This window comes from Rhinopithecus bieti, unplaced genomic scaffold (assembly GCF_001698545.2).
Source record: "Rhinopithecus bieti isolate Rb0 unplaced genomic scaffold, ASM169854v2 scaffold_27006, whole genome shotgun sequence".
NCBI classification, from domain to species: domain Eukaryota; kingdom Metazoa; phylum Chordata; class Mammalia; order Primates; family Cercopithecidae; genus Rhinopithecus; species Rhinopithecus bieti.
In genome coordinates, this window is record NW_016813373.1 from 1,928,881 (window position 1) to 1,946,085 (window position 17,205).

General features: G+C 40.0%; 1 protein-coding gene across 1 annotated transcript in view; it reads left to right on the forward strand.

Moving 5' to 3' along the window:
- LAMC1 (laminin subunit gamma 1) overlaps window positions 1-17,205 on the forward strand; it is a 121,668-nt gene that overhangs the window by 100,587 nt on the left and 3,876 nt on the right. The window contains exons 15-27 of the mRNA XM_017848049.1: window positions 326-479; window positions 1,040-1,182; window positions 2,141-2,319; window positions 3,396-3,552; window positions 5,396-5,601; window positions 6,855-6,934; window positions 7,915-8,052; window positions 8,922-9,066; window positions 10,175-10,324; window positions 10,581-10,695; window positions 11,921-12,120; window positions 13,194-13,352; window positions 15,910-16,009. Of these exons, the coding sequence (XP_017703538.1) occupies window positions 326-479; window positions 1,040-1,182; window positions 2,141-2,319; window positions 3,396-3,552; window positions 5,396-5,601; window positions 6,855-6,934; window positions 7,915-8,052; window positions 8,922-9,066; window positions 10,175-10,324; window positions 10,581-10,695; window positions 11,921-12,120; window positions 13,194-13,352; window positions 15,910-16,009 (1,926 nt within the window). The remainder of the gene's footprint in view (window positions 1-325; window positions 480-1,039; window positions 1,183-2,140; window positions 2,320-3,395; window positions 3,553-5,395; window positions 5,602-6,854; window positions 6,935-7,914; window positions 8,053-8,921; window positions 9,067-10,174; window positions 10,325-10,580; window positions 10,696-11,920; window positions 12,121-13,193; window positions 13,353-15,909; window positions 16,010-17,205) is intronic.

Below are 17,205 nucleotides of genomic sequence, written 5' to 3' on the forward strand. Positions count from 1 at the left end.
CGTAAAAAGAAACAGGTGAAATGAATATTAATGTATTTTATTTAATATATCTAACATATTATTTCTTATTGTAATCAATAAAAATTATTAATGAAATATATATTCTTTCTCATGCTAAGCCTCGAAAATCCATTGCGTATCTCACATTTATAGCACATCTCAATTCAGACCAGCCAGCCACACATTTAAAGTGCTCAGTAGCCACATGTGACCAGCAGCTACCAACCTGGCAACACAAGTCTAAAGAATCTCTTTGGATTGTTTATATTTTAGTATTTCTCTCAGGTGATTTATGTCTTTTGCCGTCTCTGTCTTCCTGCCTTAGCCTGCAATTGCAATCCGTATGGGACAGTGAAGCAGCAGAGCAGCTGTAACCCCGTGACGGGGCAATGTGAATGTTTGCCTCACGTGACTGGCCGGGACTGTGGTGCTTGCGACCCTGGATTCTACAACCTGCAGAGTGGGCAAGGCTGTGAGAGGTGAGACATAAGTGCCTTTGGTGGAAGTAATCTTTGCTTTTTCTGTTATAAAAAATGAATTTTTATAAGTTACATTAAATAGTTGACTGTTCAGAAATTACTGGAGTGCCTAATGTAGGCAAGGCATCCTTCAGGGGCAATGCTGGAGAATTGTAATAAAGCTATTGAAAGAAAGGAGTGGAGCACAGTGGCCCCAGCTGTGCCAGAATTGCCTGAGCAACCTTTTAAAAGTACAAATTGCCAGGTCCTTTCTGAGGCACTTAGAATCAGACCCTCCAGGGTTGCAGCCTGGGAACTTCTGTTTTCAAAGTTATTACTTAGTATCCATACAGTCCCAAGTTGGAGAACGCTGGTAGCAGTTAAGTTAGGAAAAGAAGTTCTGAATACCACTCATGAAAATTACTTGAACATTAGGGGCTTAATAACGCTTAACATTCCATCTTAGTAACGCTTACCATTCAGTTTTCTGATACAAGATCAGTGCTATACTTAAAAAAAAAAAAAAATTTGCTTAAAGTCTTTTTTTTTTTGCCTGAGAAATGTCCTGTGTTCATTTTCAGGTGTGACTGCCATGCCTTGGGCTCCACCAATGGGCAGTGTGACATCCGCACCGGCCAGTGTGAGTGCCAGCCTGGCATCACCGGTCAGCACTGTGAGCGCTGTGAGGTCAACCACTTTGGGTTTGGACCTGAAGGCTGCAAACGTAAGGGGTGTTGGTGGCATACAACTCTAAGCCTCCCCTAATTCCAGTTAGTGTCTTAAGGCCAGAAAAGACTTTGACAGCCTCCGTCTAGCCGCTTGGCTCATAGTCAGGGCTGTACCTAACTCATCATAGATGCTTTATTTGATGAATATTATCCATTTCTAAAACTCTGCAGATCAAAGCCTTCTCTGGTTTCTTTGTATGTTTTCTTTTATAACATTTCTGATTCTTCCTTTTTCCAATCCTTTATGTTTTCCAAGGAAGTCTTCCTTTGATTACTGAGCTTTCCCACTGTGGTTAACAAAACTTCTTTATGGATTGCATTCTTAGTGCAGATAATGAAATAGTGGAGGATTCTGTTCACGATGTGTTTGTTGACTTACTGGCTGTAGTTGCTTCCCACCCTTGGGGCCCTTTTGGTATGATTACGTATAAACATCTGCTTCTCTTTGGCATAAACACTTGCCTGGAATTGGGCCTCAGAACAGATTGGCTTTTGCTTTCTGAATTCCTTCATTTCTCCTGTGGAATGTAGCATAAGTGATTGACTCAGTTCAGAGAACACAGTGAATAAACAAACTATAAGATAATGCAAAAGAAGCATTAGCATTTGGGTTTTCTAGTTCCTTAGAGAAATATTAAACAGTGGAGAATTGAAGGTAGAGATGAATTCTTGAAGTGCGTGAAAAGAGCACTGAGACTTTCATAACTTCTCTAATTATTAAGTAACCTGAAGTGTGTCCAAAAGGTTGCACATTTTACTTTAAAGCTCATTTTGACTTTAAAAACTGTCAGTTTTCTCTGCTAAACAGACTTAGCCATTTAATATCTCATAAATAGTCCTGTTTTTCAGAAAATTATAACAATAGTATAGTCAGCTTATTGTTGCCAGTCTGAATTAAGAGATATACTCTTCCTTCTTTTGCTAATTATGTGTTATTTTCTCCTTGTTCTGCAGCCTGTGACTGTCATCCCGAGGGGTCTCTTTCACTTCAGTGCAAAGACGATGGTCGCTGTGAATGCAGAGAAGGCTTTGTGGGAAATCGCTGTGATCAGTGTGAAGAAAACTATTTCTACAATCGGTCTTGGCCTGGCTGCCAGGAATGTCCAGCTTGTTACCGTTTGGTAAAGGATAAGGTAAGCTGTCAATAGTGCATTCATTTATTCTTCCAGCAGACATTGAGTGAAAACTAACTGTGCACTAATCTCTATAGAAAAAGTGGTGAACAAGATAGATGTGGTCCCTATTCTTAAAGACTTATGTTCCAGTTGGGAGGCAAATAATAAAAAATAAATAAATAAACAAAACAAACACTGAGATAAGTGCCAGGAAGAATACAAATGGAGAATAACTGGGGGAAACTACTTTATATAAGGCCTCTCTACAGAATTCATCTAAGGTGAGATCTTATGGATATGAAGGAATGAGCCAAATGAAAAGTAATGGTAGGTTTGTTCCAGGCAGAAGGAACCTGGTGTTCAGAGGCCTGGGAGCTGGAGAATGGCTGGAGCCTGTTGAGTGCAGAGAGTGTGGTCTGTGATAAGACTGGAGAGGTTGGTAGGGACAGGTTATATGGGACCATGAAGACCATAGTAAGAAGTTTAGATTTGATCCCAAATCCAATAAGAATGCATTGAAGAAACTCTTAAAATCTAGGAAATCCAGATTATATTTTAAGAGGAGCACTTTTGACTGCTGTGTGAACAATGATGGTTAGGAATGGGACCTAATGGGAAGCCTCAATTGGATTGAATAAATATGCGTGTTTGGGGACAGGATAGGGAAAGAAGAGAATAAGGATGTGTCTTGGGTTTTTTGCTTAAGGTAGCTGGAGGCCTTATTTACTGAGATGGAGAATTCATCAGGGAGAATAGAGGTAAGAGGTATAATTTTGGCTGGTAAGTTTGAGATACCTATCAGAGAGCTGAGTGGAGATATCATGAAGGTAATCTGACACTCAAGGGAGAGGTCAGAGCTGAAGAATCATCAGCATGCAGTCTTTAAAGTCAAAGGAATGGCTCTGAAGGTTTTCTTTTGAAGCTAGAAAAATAAAGAAAAACTAGCCATGTCTTCTCTTCAGAAGTAGACATCCATGGAGTGGATAGAACTACATATTCATGGAGTGCCCATGATTCCTGCAGGAAGTGTGATTGAGTTCTTCAGGAATACTTGTGTGTCCTACCTTTCCCTTTTCTTTCTTCCGTATGTTTAGGTTGCTGATCATCGAGTGAAGCTCCAGGAATTAGAGAGTCTCATAGCAAACCTTGGAACTGGGGATGAGATGGTGACGGATCAAGCCTTCGAGGATAGACTAAAGGAAGCAGAGAGGGAAGTTATGGACCTCCTTCGTGAGGCCCAGGATGTCAAAGGTATGCATGATTGAACAGTGCGTGACTTCAGTGAGGTGGACCAATCTTTAGATGTGGGTCCTAAAGCAAGGTTAATTAGTATGGTTTTATAAAATTCTGTCTCCGTTTTTAAACTACTTGTAGATTATAAATTATTTTATTTTTTAAACACTAATTCAAAAAACAACCTGACAAACTTACTACTTTAAGATATAGTAACCGTAGGGTGATTTTCCAACAGATAAAAAACTATTTGATATTGAAATTCCAAGCATTTTTTGAATCTGTTCTATTACAGGGTGTCTTAAAATAGTTTTAAAAATCATTAAAGGCATGCGTTTTCATAAGCTGCTTTTTTTTTTTTTTTTTGAGCCAGAGTCACTCTGTCACCAAGGCTGGAGTGCAGTGGCCCGATCTTGGCTCACTGCAACCTCCGCCTCCTGGGTTCAAGTGGTTCTCCTGCCTCAGCCTCCTGAGTACCTGGGACTACAGGCACATGCCCACTGTGCCCGGGTAATTTTTTGTATTTTGAGTAGAGATGGCGGTTCACCGTGTTAGCCAGGATGGTCTTGATCTCCTGACCTCGTGATTCACCCACCTCGGCCTCACAAAGTGCTGGGATTACAGGCGTGAGCCACAGCACCCAGCCAAAAAATTTTTGCATTATCAAATAATTGAGTAACCCTCCAAGCAGGACCACCATACACAGTTAGGCAGGAGTTTGTAGAATATCACCTCTGCACATGCATTTGGTAGCCCCACTTCAGTTTGTTTTTTTCCAAACCTGTGTTCATCTTTATTGGTCTTACCTTTGACTTCTCATCTTTTTTTATTTTTTATTTTATTTTTTTACGTTCCTTAGAAAATTTAGACCCCAACAAAACCTGACGATACATGAGAGTTTTAATAATAACAGGGTTGTATTTTTATCTTTTGATTTGTTAGGACCTGAGTATGAGATTTAAGTTGAATGAGCATATTAATAAAGAATAATTTTGGCCAGGCACGGTGGCTCAAGCCTGTAATCCCAGCACTTTGGGAGGCCGAGACGGGCGGATCACGAGGTCAGGAGATCGAGACCATCCTGGCTAACACGGTGAAACCCCGTCTCTACTAAAAAATACAAAAGCTAGCCGGGTGAGGTGGCGGGCGCCTGTAGTCCCAGCTACTTGGGAGGCTGAGGCAGGAGAATGGCGTGAACCCGGGAGGCGGAGCTTGCAGTGAGCTGAGATCCGGCCACTGCACTCCAGCCCGGGCGACAGAGCGAGACTCCGTCTCAAAAAAAAAAAAAGAATAATTTTAAGAACTATTCAAAAACAGAGATCAGTTTGAAAGAAATTACACTGATATGCTGGGGCATGGGAGTGGCAGAAGAGTCTATTTAGTTTAAAATGCAAAATGAGTTTACTTTGTCATACTTCAACATCTGTTTTAAACCTAGTTTTTTTCTGGGTTTTGAAAAATGTTTGGCTTTTAGGGCTGGCAGCATTTTTAACAGCGTTGTATATTTATGACTAAATCGCATGTGCTGGTATTTAAGTCAGTCATTCTTGCCTTCATCAAACATTCCTTGGGTGTCTTCTCTTTGCCATCCACTGCATAAGACCAGCGATATAGTGAAGAGTAAGAAAGAGTTCATAGTCAAGTGGGCAGATGGGCACACGGTTGGAGAAGTGTGATGAGTATATAGAGAAGGACCTACTGGGCATGGTAAAGGCTGTCCAACTATGCCAGGGGCTTTGCAGAAACCTAGCAGAAAGCTGCTATGTTTGAAGAGTAAAGATACATAGGGCCTCAGATCTCATGTGAGATGATATGATCCTCTTCAGATAATTTACAGACTTTCTTCTGTAAACCATTTTAGATGTTGACCAGAATTTGATGGATCGCCTACAGAGAGTGAATAACACTCTGTCCAGCCAAATTAGCCGTTTACAAAATATCCGGAATACCATTGAAGAGACTGGAAACTTGGCTGAACAAGCACGTGCCCATGTAGAGAACACAGAGAGGTTGATTGAAATCGCGTCCAGAGAACTTGAGAAAGCAAAAGTCGCTGCTGCCAATGTGGTAAGTGATTGCAAACGTCTGAGGTGGGGATGGGGGAGGCCCTTGGGATTTGTAGCAAGTCTGTTACTGGCAGTGGAGTGCTTCTTCAACTAAATTGACTACATGCATCTTTCTGTTTGTCCCTAATTATGGAGCAAGAAAGCCACGTTGCTCATAGTTGGCATGAAACAGTTATTACAAACTGGATAAAAACCAAGGGACATCTGGGTTTTTTCTCTAGCTTTGTTCCTTCTATGGTACTAGGCAGTTTAATCTTCCTTTATCCTTTACTGAAAATAGAATCTGCAGTTGAGGGTGGTGATACTAAATAAAGATCTCTGAAAATAAGAAGAGGCATTCTTGGGGCCAGTCGCGGTGGCTCACGCCTGTAATCCCAGCACTTTGGGAGGCCGAGGCGGGCGGATCACCTGAGGTCGAGAGTTCGAGACCAGCTTGACCAACATGGAGAAACCCCATCTCTACTAAAAGTACAGAATTAGCCTGGCATGATGGCAGGCACCTGTAACCCCGGCTACTCGGGAGGCTGAGGCAGGAGAACCACTTGAACCCAGGAGGCAGAGGTTGCGGTGAACTGAGATTGTGCCATTGCACTTCTGCCTCGGCAACGAGAGTAAAACTCCATCTCAAAAAAAAAAAANTTATGGAGCAAGAAAGCCACGTTGCTCATAGTTGGCATGAAACAGTTATTACAAACTGGATAAAAACCAAGGGACATCTGGGTTTTTTCTCTAGCTTTGTTCCTTCTATGGTACTAGGCAGTTTAATCTTCCTTTATCCTTTACTGAAAATAGAATCTGCAGTTGAGGGTGGTGATACTAAATAAAGATCTCTGAAAATAAGAAGAGGCATTCTTGGGGCCAGTCGCGGTGGCTCACGCCTGTAATCCCAGCACTTTGGGAGGCCGAGGCGGGCGGATCACCTGAGGTCGAGAGTTCGAGACCAGCTTGACCAACATGGAGAAACCCCATCTCTACTAAAAGTACAGAATTAGCCTGGCATGATGGCAGGCACCTGTAACCCCGGCTACTCGGGAGGCTGAGGCAGGAGAACCACTTGAACCCAGGAGGCAGAGGTTGCGGTGAACTGAGATTGTGCCATTGCACTTCTGCCTCGGCAACGAGAGTAAAACTCCATCTCAAAAAAAGGAAGAGGCATTTTTTTTTTGCCCTCTAACAAAAATTTAGTTTTATTCTTGCTTTATTAAATTTAAATAATTCAGTCTTTTGAGAATAAGTGCTTTATTTCCCGTGCAGTCAGTCACTCAGCCAGAATCTACAGGGGACCCAAACAACATGACTCTTTTGGCAGAAGAGGCTCGAAAGCTTGCTGAACGGTAACTTCTGGATCTCTGTTTAATGGTTAAGTTGTGGCTTCCGTTATGGTGTGTGTGTGTGTTGTCTTATTCCATAACCCAGAAACACTTTCCACATAACCCACTTTTGCAAGCTTTGCTCTCTTTTCTAAGATGTTATCGGCTGTGTATATTCTTTTCTTCCTTTTAGTTTTACATTAGAATATTCACACTTTGAATATGAGAATACAATGGCTTGAAGACAATTCACATTTATATATCTCAAAACCATAACATTTTTAGATTTTTAACTTATTTAAGACTGTAATAACTGAGTGAAACTAGCAGATTGTTGTTAATAAAGATTAGGCGTGGGATTTATGATTAGATAAATGATGTCTTGCTGGCATACACAGTTTTATATATACATTACTCAATTAAATTTAAAAATAGTTTTTCTGAAGAATTATAAACATTTTCTCTTATAAATTTATACCAATAATTTTTTTGGAAAATATTCTCATCTCAGTTTTAGAAGGCTATTCATAAATTCACCCCCACTGAAATGATCACAAAATTCCAAATGAATGAGATTTTCCAATATTTGTAGAATTCTTACCCATGTTAGTATATGTACATATAATAAAGTAGTCTGGGCGCAGTGGCTCATGCCTATAATCCCAGCACTTTGGGAGGCCGAGGCAGGTGGATCACCTAAGGTCAGGAGTTCGAGACCAGCCTGGCCAACATGGCGAATCCCATTTCTACTAAAGACACATTAGCTGGGCATGGTGGCATATGCATGTAATACCAGCTACTCAAGAGGCTGAGGCAGGAGAATTGCTTGAACCGGGAGGCGGAGGTTGCAATAAGCCAAGATTGCGCCACTGCACTCCAGCCTGAGTGACACAGCGAGACTCCATTTCAAAAAATAATAATAATAATAAAGTAAGCATTACCTAAATTTTACTTATTTCCCTATCAGATGGTTGTTTCATGGCTTTTTTGTTTTATCTGTATAGTCATAAACAGGAAGCTGATGACATTGTTCGAGTGGCAAAGACAGCCAATGATACATCAACTGAGGCATACAACCTGCTTTTGAGGACATTGGCAGGAGAAAATCAAACAGCATTTGAGATTGAAGAGCTTAATAGGAAGTGAGTATAATTTAAAAGTGGTTTACACCCCTTCAGATGTTCTGGTAAGTAGCACTAATTCAATGAAAAATTAAATGCTGGTGGATTCAGGGCATGCATTCATGCAGTAAGATTTCCTTTGTTAATCATGCTTTTGAAATGGCACAGTAAGTAGAGAAGGGCATGTGGAGCCACAGAGATTTGGTTTAATTCAATTACTGTTATAACTAGAGAGAATAGTAACAAGATGAGCCATGATACTTTAAAATTCTGCACAAATGAAGAGAAAAAAATAAAGTAGAGGAAACATAATTGAACTACAGATCTTTAAAGGGTGTCTGAAATAAGAAAATATATGGTAAGCCATACATTATAGAAAAATTTTTCTTTTTTTTTGGTTTTTTTTGTTTTTTTGAGACCAAGTCTCACTCTTGTTCCCCAGGCTGGAGTACAGTGGCGTGATCTCGGCTCACTGCAACCTGTGCCTCGCGGGTTCAAGTGATTCTCCTGCCTCGGCCTCCTGCGTAGCTGGAATTATAGGCACCTGCCACCACGCCAGGCTAATTTTTGTATTTTTAGTAGAGACAGGGTTTCACCATGTTGGCCAGGTTGGTCTCAAACTTCTGACCTCAGGTGATCCGCCCACCTTGGCCTCCCAAAGTGCTGGGATTACAGGTGTGAGCCACCGTACCCGCCAAACCATACAGTATAAATAGAAATGATAAGAGAAAATGTAAATATGCAAAATGTTGTTATTAAGATGCAAGCATTTTAATGTAGCATTTCCTTTGAGGTTTTGGGCATATTATCACATGATCATGTTAATCTGGTTAACATTAAGATGCTAAAAGCAGCTAAGTTGTCATTAAATCACATTATTTGTGTCTTAGGTATGAACAAGCGAAGAACATCTCACAGGATCTGGAAAAACAAGCTGCCCGAGTACATGAGGAGGCCAAAAGGGCCGGTGACAAAGCTGTGGAGATCTATGCCAGCGTGGCTCAGCTGAGCCCTTTGGACTCTGAGACACTGGAGGTATGGGGGCAGCCTGTACGCACAGCCACACCCTGTCTCTCCCCCAAGTCTATGTGAGAGCCGACTGCTCTGCACATCCCTCTGTCCTCCCACTGACTCGCTGGTAAAGTTGAGTCTATTTCACATATGCTAATAGAACTTACCAAAGTAGCCAGATATGGTGGCTCACGCCTGTAATGCCAGCCCTGGGAGGCTGAGGTGGGGTGGGAGGATCGCTTGAGGCCAGGAGTTCAAGACCAGCCTGGTCAACATAGTGAGACCCCATTTCTTAAAAAAACAAAAACAAAACTTATCAAGGTAAAGAATCCTGTGATTGTAAACATTAAATAGCAAAGACTAATGATATGAACAATCACTCCTAAGTCTTTAGTACAAATCCAAATTATAATACATTTGAATTGGTTAAAACAGAGTACATGTAGACATTTACCCCCAGGCTCTGTCTAGTAGAGACCTAGAGAGAAATAAGAGAGAATGGTTTAATTAAAGGACTATAGCAGGATGTTGTGGGGCAGGTAAAATATTTTGGAATTGGAAGGATTTTATTTCATATCTGTACTCTAATCATGGATCCTCACTCCAAGCTCTGTATAAATGGTGTATTTTTTGCATTAAGCTTGAGATTTACTAGGTTTCACTTCTTATATCTGAGGTATTGACTTGATTTTTGTCATAAAGGTTTTAAGTCTCTTCAGACATGTACAGATTGTTTGATTCTGTATATTTAGAATTAGAAAATAAGCAGAATTAGTATATGATGATAAAAATCAAAACAATGGCAGGCACAGTGTTGGAAAGATGGAGTAGAGATCAGGTGGAAAGGGAGAAGAGGGAGCTTCTTGGGTGATGGAAATCTGTATCTTGATTGAGGTGTTGGTTATGCAGAAATACATTTGTCAAAACTCATCAAACTGTATGTGGATGCTGTGAATTTCAGTGAGTCCGAAATATATCTCATTTAAAAAAAAAAAAGCCCATAAAATCTTGATCTGTGCAGTTCTTTTAAAAATATCAATTGAGTATTAGGTGTTACAGAGTTCCTAAGCCTACCTTTTCATTAATTTAAATGTTTTATCCAAAGTGTAGTGATCTTACTTGGTTTTCACAGAATGAAGCAAATAACATAAAGATGGAAGCTGAGAATCTGGAACGTCTGATTGACCAGAAATTGAAAGATTATGAGGACCTCAGAGAAGACATGAGAGGGAAGGAACTTGAAGTCAAGAACCTTCTGGAGAAAGGAAAAACTGAACAGCAGGTTGGTTTGATTTGCAGGTCGCTTCATTTCTTGAGGCAACATTTGAACAGTCCAAGTGGGTCTGTGGTGATCTTGTCTCTCTGATGCAGACAGCAGACCGTAGTGCTGAGAGAGCAGACCGTAGTGCTGAGAGAGCACCCTAACATGTTGTATGCTGGCAAGTCTCAGGGTGGCACCTCTGGAGAGCCTTGTCTGTCCAGGAGACAGAAGGGATTTGCTTTGAGGGTTCATCCTCTCATCTGCCATGTGTTTGCAGACCGCAGACCAACTCCTAGCCCGAGCTGATGCTGCCAAGGCCCTCGCCGAAGAAGCTGCAAAGAAGGGACGTGATACCTTACAAGAAGCTAATGACATTCTCAGCAACCTGAAAGGTAGAAAAGACTGAGATAACAGGGGCAAATGCTTCCACCACTAGAGTGATTTTTTTTTTTAATCATGCCTTTTACCATATTTATTACTTCATCCCCAGCTGCCTACTTTTTTTATGCTAAAGCATTTCAAAGAGAAATCCCAGAACTCATGTCATTTTATCCCTGCATATGGAATTTATTTTTTAAAAAAGATGTTTTCTTATTAGGCAAACTCACATAATCAAGATGCCTATTTAGAGAACTTACATAGGTAAATGGAGAATATCTTTCATTTTCTCTGCCAGTGGCATCTGATGTTTTGTTGTTTTTTTTTTCTTCTTCACCCCAGAGAGAAGAGAAATGTGACCAATTCACTGAGCCACTGTGAATTCATGTCTGATAAAATAGTCATAGGTTCTATAAATAGAGAAGCTTTACAGGATGCTTTACAGGATACTAGTTGAATGTATGGGCCAGGCACGGTGGCCTGTAATCCCAACACTTTGGGAGGGAGGATCCCTGGAGGCCAGGAGTTCAAGACCAGTTTCTCATGGGAATATAGTGAGACCCCATCTCTACAATTTTTTTTTTTTTTTTTTTAGTTAGGCATGCTGACACACACCCGTAGTCCTAGCCACTTGGGAGGCTGAGGTGGGAGGATCCCTTGAGCCCAGGAGGTCAAGGCTGCAGTAAGCAGTGATTGTGCCACTGCACTCCAGCCAGGGTGACAGAGTGAAACCTTGTCTCTCCAAAAAAAAAAAAAAAAAAAATAGTATTTCAAAGTATGGGCTCTGGTGTCAGGGGGTCTTGGTTCAAAACCCTGCACCCTGCACCACAGGTCATCTAACTTCTTTAATCCTCAATTTTCTTATACAAATAATACAGCCTATTTTATATCAAAGATACAAAACTCTTAACTCAGTACCCAACACACAGTAAACACTAAATAAATTGCAGCTTTTAATAATGGTTGAGGTAGTGGTAATGGGATGCTCAGCACTCTGCATTTTAAAGCACATTGTTCAAGTAAGAATTCTATTTCCAGAAACGGGGAACATTTCTGTAACACTACCTGGGAGACCTTTTCTGTAGAGATGTGTAACTTCTAAAACTTCAGCCCGTGCTGTCTTCCATTTTTTACCCTGACTTCCATTGTTCAAAAACAAAATTCAGTTGGAACTCCCTGAAAGGCCCCCTTTTTACTTGTTGGGAGTTTAGCTCAAATGTGTCCTTGAACTCGTTTCAGATTTTGATAGGCGTGTGAACGATAACAAGACAGCCGCAGAGGAGGCACTAAGGAAGATTCCTGCCATCAACCAGACCATCATTGAAGCCAATGAAAAGACCAGGGAAGCCCAGCAGGCCCTGGGCAACGCTGCGGCGGACGCCACAGAGGCCAAGAACAAGGCCCATGAGGCAGAGAGGATCGCGAGCGCTGTCCAAAAGGTGTGCGTTTCCTCTTCTCCAAGAGTCTCTGCCCATATCTTTCTCTAGTCACTTTCCAGTTTCTTTCCAGACCCTCAGAGCCTTTGCAGACTTTTTCCCTGAACTTCAGTAAAATTGTCTTAAACCATATTTCTCTTTTTTTTTTTTTCTTTTGACTAGGCGTGAGAGTAGGTATCCACATTGATTGAGGAGGGGGAATCAGTAAAAGAGTGCTTTACTCTAAAATTTCTACTGTGTCTCAGTGTGAGGTCTGGTTTCAGAGGTCTGTAGAGACCATTCCCACAAAGAATCAGACTTTTTCTAAATAAACATTCTTCTTTGACCTAGACAGGTGGTATTTATTTCAATATGTAGTGTGCCTTATCAATACAACTTTCAAGTCCCCCTTTCAAGCATATCGCCATATGTAAGCTACTCCTAGGAGAGATTTCCCATAGCTGCCACTGCTAGGATTCATCTTAAAGAATAATGTTTTTTAGTCTGGCTTTCTCTTACTTCAAGGTCAGTCTGTTTTGTTTAAAGGAAAGATTGGAGCAATTTTAGAATTAGGTACTTAAGAATCTGAGAAACCTCTTAGTTTCCTTAGAACAATTGGCTTTTAGATTAATTATATTTTATAAAATACTCATATTTCAGGATTGTGGTCTTTTTGTATATTATGATGAACCGCCAAGAAGAAACCAAGCTAGCTTTGAATTTAAATTTTATCTCAGTGAAAGCATCTAATCAATATGATGTTGTAGAAAGTGTATGCCATTAAATGTTTATTATTTACTATCTATGTGACCCCAACTAAAATGGCAATAATGGAAAAGAAGTTTCCAGGATTAAAGAATAGGATACAAATGACAGTGCTAGATAAAATACAAAATGTTATCATGTGGGTAGTAATTTTTTTTTTTACTATTATTTATAACCCAACTTGATAATGTAAGTCATGAGATAGTATAAATCAATATATTATTCTTTCTGGATTATATTTTTGAGCCATTTTACAAATTATAAAAGGAATGGGAGCATACTTGAGAAAAGGAAAGATTTTCAAAAAAATTGCAATTTGCTTTTGTGCCTAGAATGCCACCAGCACCAAGGCAGAAGCTGAAAGAACTTTTGCAGAAGTTACAGATCTGGATAATGAGGTGAACAATATGTTGAAGCAACTACAGGAAGCAGAAAAAGAGCTAAAGAGAAAACAAGATGATGCTGACCAGGACATGATGATGGCAGGGATGGTAAGAGGTTTTGGTATATTTGCTCATTGGCAGAAAGTGAACAGTGTTTAATAATAGAGATCCCCGACTTGTTAAGAAGGATCTTTTTTATATTGACTTCTGTTTTTTATCACGTTGTCTCGTCAAGAATTGGGTTAGTAGCTTACATAGAAGACAAAGAATTTGGATCTTCTGCCAGCTATTTTTGTTGCACAATTGTCGTGTCCCAAAGTTACTCAGTTAAAAGTAAAACATTGTTGTACACGTTTGACGTTTTAGGACATTAAAAGTATGTGTTTATATTTTCAATGGGTAATTCATAAATGTTAATAAAAAAGGAATGCAGCAAAAAGTTAATTTTCCTCCTATTCTTGTTCTCCCAGCACCTTGCTCCTTAGAGACAAAGACAGGTTTCTTGTATATAAGAGATTTTTGAAGATGGCATTGTCCACCACCCAACCAAAACATGTGAAACTTACATCTAGTTTAATTTTTCACCTTTTGTGGTAATGTATATGCAAGGTACCATTTATAACAAAATTGACTTGTCAGTGAATGGCCCAAGGAAGAACTAAGGTCCATTTTTCTGTTCTATGCTATATTTTGCTTTGAAATGACTTTAATGGAGTCACAGTAGGAATATTCTTTTTCCAGTTGGGTGTAGCCATCATGGTAATGACATACATGAACTTGTTTACGTGCTCACTTTCAGTGGCAAGGAAGAGGCCTTTGTTCACTGCTGCAAAAAAAACAAAGAGTCCCTCAGTGTGGGTCATTTTCACCTTGGGATGGAAAAAAGAAGTACAAAGCCTGTTAATCTCAGTGAAGACTCTAGGGAAGTGATAAAAGAAACTCTCCCTGTGCAAACAGCTGATTTTATTATGCTTTTGCAGGTGGGGGTGGGAGGTGGGTGTTGGTTTGGATTATCCTTATTTTCTCTGTCATGGTGTGGCTCAAGTAAAAATTCCCATAAAGGTGTCTGGGCGCAGTAACTCACTCCTGTAATCCCAGCACTTTGGGAGGCCGAGGTGGGCAGATCTCCTGTGGTCAGGAGTTCGAGACCAGCCTGGCCAACCATGGTGGGCATGGTGGTGGGTGCCTGTAATCCCAGCTACTCGGGAGGCTGATGCAGGAGAATTGCTTGAACTTGGGAGGTGGAGGTTGTGATGAGCCAAGATCACGCTACTGCACTCCAGCCTGGGCCACAGAGGAAGACTCCATCTCAAAAAAAAAAAAAAAAAATTAATATGAAGTTAAAAAAATAGATATTTCTCACATATGTTGAGCATATATGGATTTCATTTTTAATATGGTTATAGAAACATTAGATTTAAAACATACTGAAAGAAAACAGTATATTCTTTAGGAGCTTCAAAAAAGGATTTTGGTTTAGTTCAAAGGGTGAAAGAAGATCTTTTATTATTTTTGGTAAATAACTTCTAAGGAAACAAACCACCCTCAAATGTACTATCTCATTTGTATTTCTGTCAATTCTGAAAGGCCAACATTTGGCCAGTATTATTTGAGTCTGTAATGTATTTTTTAACAGAAGAATGAAGGTTTGTAGCTTCATAGTTTTGAAAGAGGAGGCTGGAGACCACAGGTTAAATGCAGGGGCATCGCTCTTGGCCGGCCCTGGCAGGGTCCTTTCTCCCTCGTTTTATACTCGCAGACAAGCTTGTGGATGCTCAATAAGGACAGCTGCCATTTGGACAGAGATTAATCATTTATTTGTGAAGCGTTTTTTTTTTTTTTTGCCTTGCTTTCTTGTTCTTTTTTAAATCTTCACATTGTTTTGATCCCAAAATGTTTGCGTTGTCCTGACCCAAAACTAGGAAAAGCAATTATGTGGTAAGAGGCTCAAAGCCACTCACTTAAATCTCAACTAGATTTATTTGTGAGAACATCTGTTTTCTGATACTTAGATACTTCCTCTTCCATTGCTGTTTCCTATGACTCATGCACAGTTATTTGTTCAGGTTTCATGGAATTTCCCAAGTGTATTTACCTTTGTTTGGTTTTTAAAATGTAAATTATATTGCCCTAATAAACGAGTATGTGTGTCAGGGGTATTGTGGCTGGGTCATTGCATGTGGAAGGGGAGTTTACAGAAGAGATTAACTATGAAAATTTTCAAAGAATAGGACATTTCTAATAAGTCCCTAAGAGTGTCCCGAAGGACGTTTTGGTTCTGAAACGTAGTTCCTGTAATCATCCTTAAAAAATAACTTGTTTCTGCTTAATAGGTTTTACTATGAATATACCTCCATATATTATTGAGTGAGAACATGAGAAAAGGAGATAATTTTTGAAATACAAATATAGTGAGTTAGTGAGTGTAAGCATCCTGACTGCCTACTCGTAACTTTGATGAAGTAGAAATAATAACATCCTCAATATGAAGATATGCAGTAGCCACACTGGGAAAAAAAAGAAAAAAGGCAGTGAGAGATTTCAATTTCCTAAGTTAGAAAAGGGAAGAAAATCCGCAAATTTAAATTTGTTGAGTCATTGGGAAAAAAGATTTAAAGAAGATGAAAACATACGATCAGGACTTTTTGCCTCATTTTTCCCTCAGGCTTCACAGGCTGCTCAAGAAGCCGAGATCAATGCCAGAAAAGCCAAGAACTCTGTTACTAGCCTCCTCAGCATTATTAATGACCTCTTGGAACAGCTGGGTACGTAGCTATAGAGTCATTTTTTTCAGTCTCTGAATCTTTTGTACTGTTCTTGGGATCTGATACAGTACAGTTGACTCAAAAGCAGATGATATAGGTTTACATGAATCCCTTTTAAGTCATTAATTATTAATATTTCCTTTTGCTCTTGCTTATTTTTGAAAGCCTTATAAAATCAGTGTTTGTCTTGCACAGTAGGGTCTTTAAGAGCAGCTTGCTTCTTTACCATACTGATGATTTGTCAGCTTTACAGTGTGACCTGAATCATGACTTCAGGCCGTGTTAATGTGACAAGCACTTACTAGGTGTCTTCTGTGGACCTTGCCCTAAATAGAACATCGTGGTCTGAGCAGTTTCTTTTTGTATTTTGAAGATATATTGTGAGCTAGGGTGGCATTTATGGTCCAGTATCATTGTATAACTAAAGAGTGATTTTTCTTAACTCATCTTGCTGGCAGTATCTTTAAGGGATTTAAAGTAAAGAATTTCAATAGTAGAATAAAAGAACACAGGCTGGGTGTGATGGCTCACACTGGTAATCCCAGTACTTTAAGAAGCCATGGAAGGAGGATAGCTTGAGGCCAGGAGTTTGAGGCCAGCCTAGGCAACATAGCGGTGGAGATCTCACCTCGTCTCTTCAAAATATTTTAAAAATTAGCTGGGTGTGGTGCTATGCGCCTGTAGTCCTAGATACTCAGGAGACTGAAGCAGGTGAGTCACCTGAGTTTGAGATGATAGTGAGCTGTCGCACTCCACCCTGGACAACAGAGCGAAACCCTGTCTCAATTTAAAAAATGAAAAAGAACACTTAAAACTGGTCATGACTTTACTGCCTGGAATTCTCTTCATTTGTTAAGTAAGGACAGTCTGATGAGGGGAAAGCTTTCATGCCAAAAGAGAAAAAAACCTTGATTTTTCAAGGAAATCTTCTTTTAATCCCGTTTGGTAGGGTGATAGGGAGCAGGCTTCATTTTGGGACAGATGCACTTTTGTCACCGGACTCCATTATAAAGTGTCAGCACTCTAGCCAGGACTCTTCGTAGCAAGGCATTATATTTTAATTTGCTAGCATTTAATGCCTGGTGCATTTTGTTTTGGTGGGGGGCTACGGGGGTATTTTTTATTGGTCTCAAATGTCAAGAATAAGTTATGTGCCAACAGACGGATATCAAATGAAAATAAGCTAGAAGAGAAAG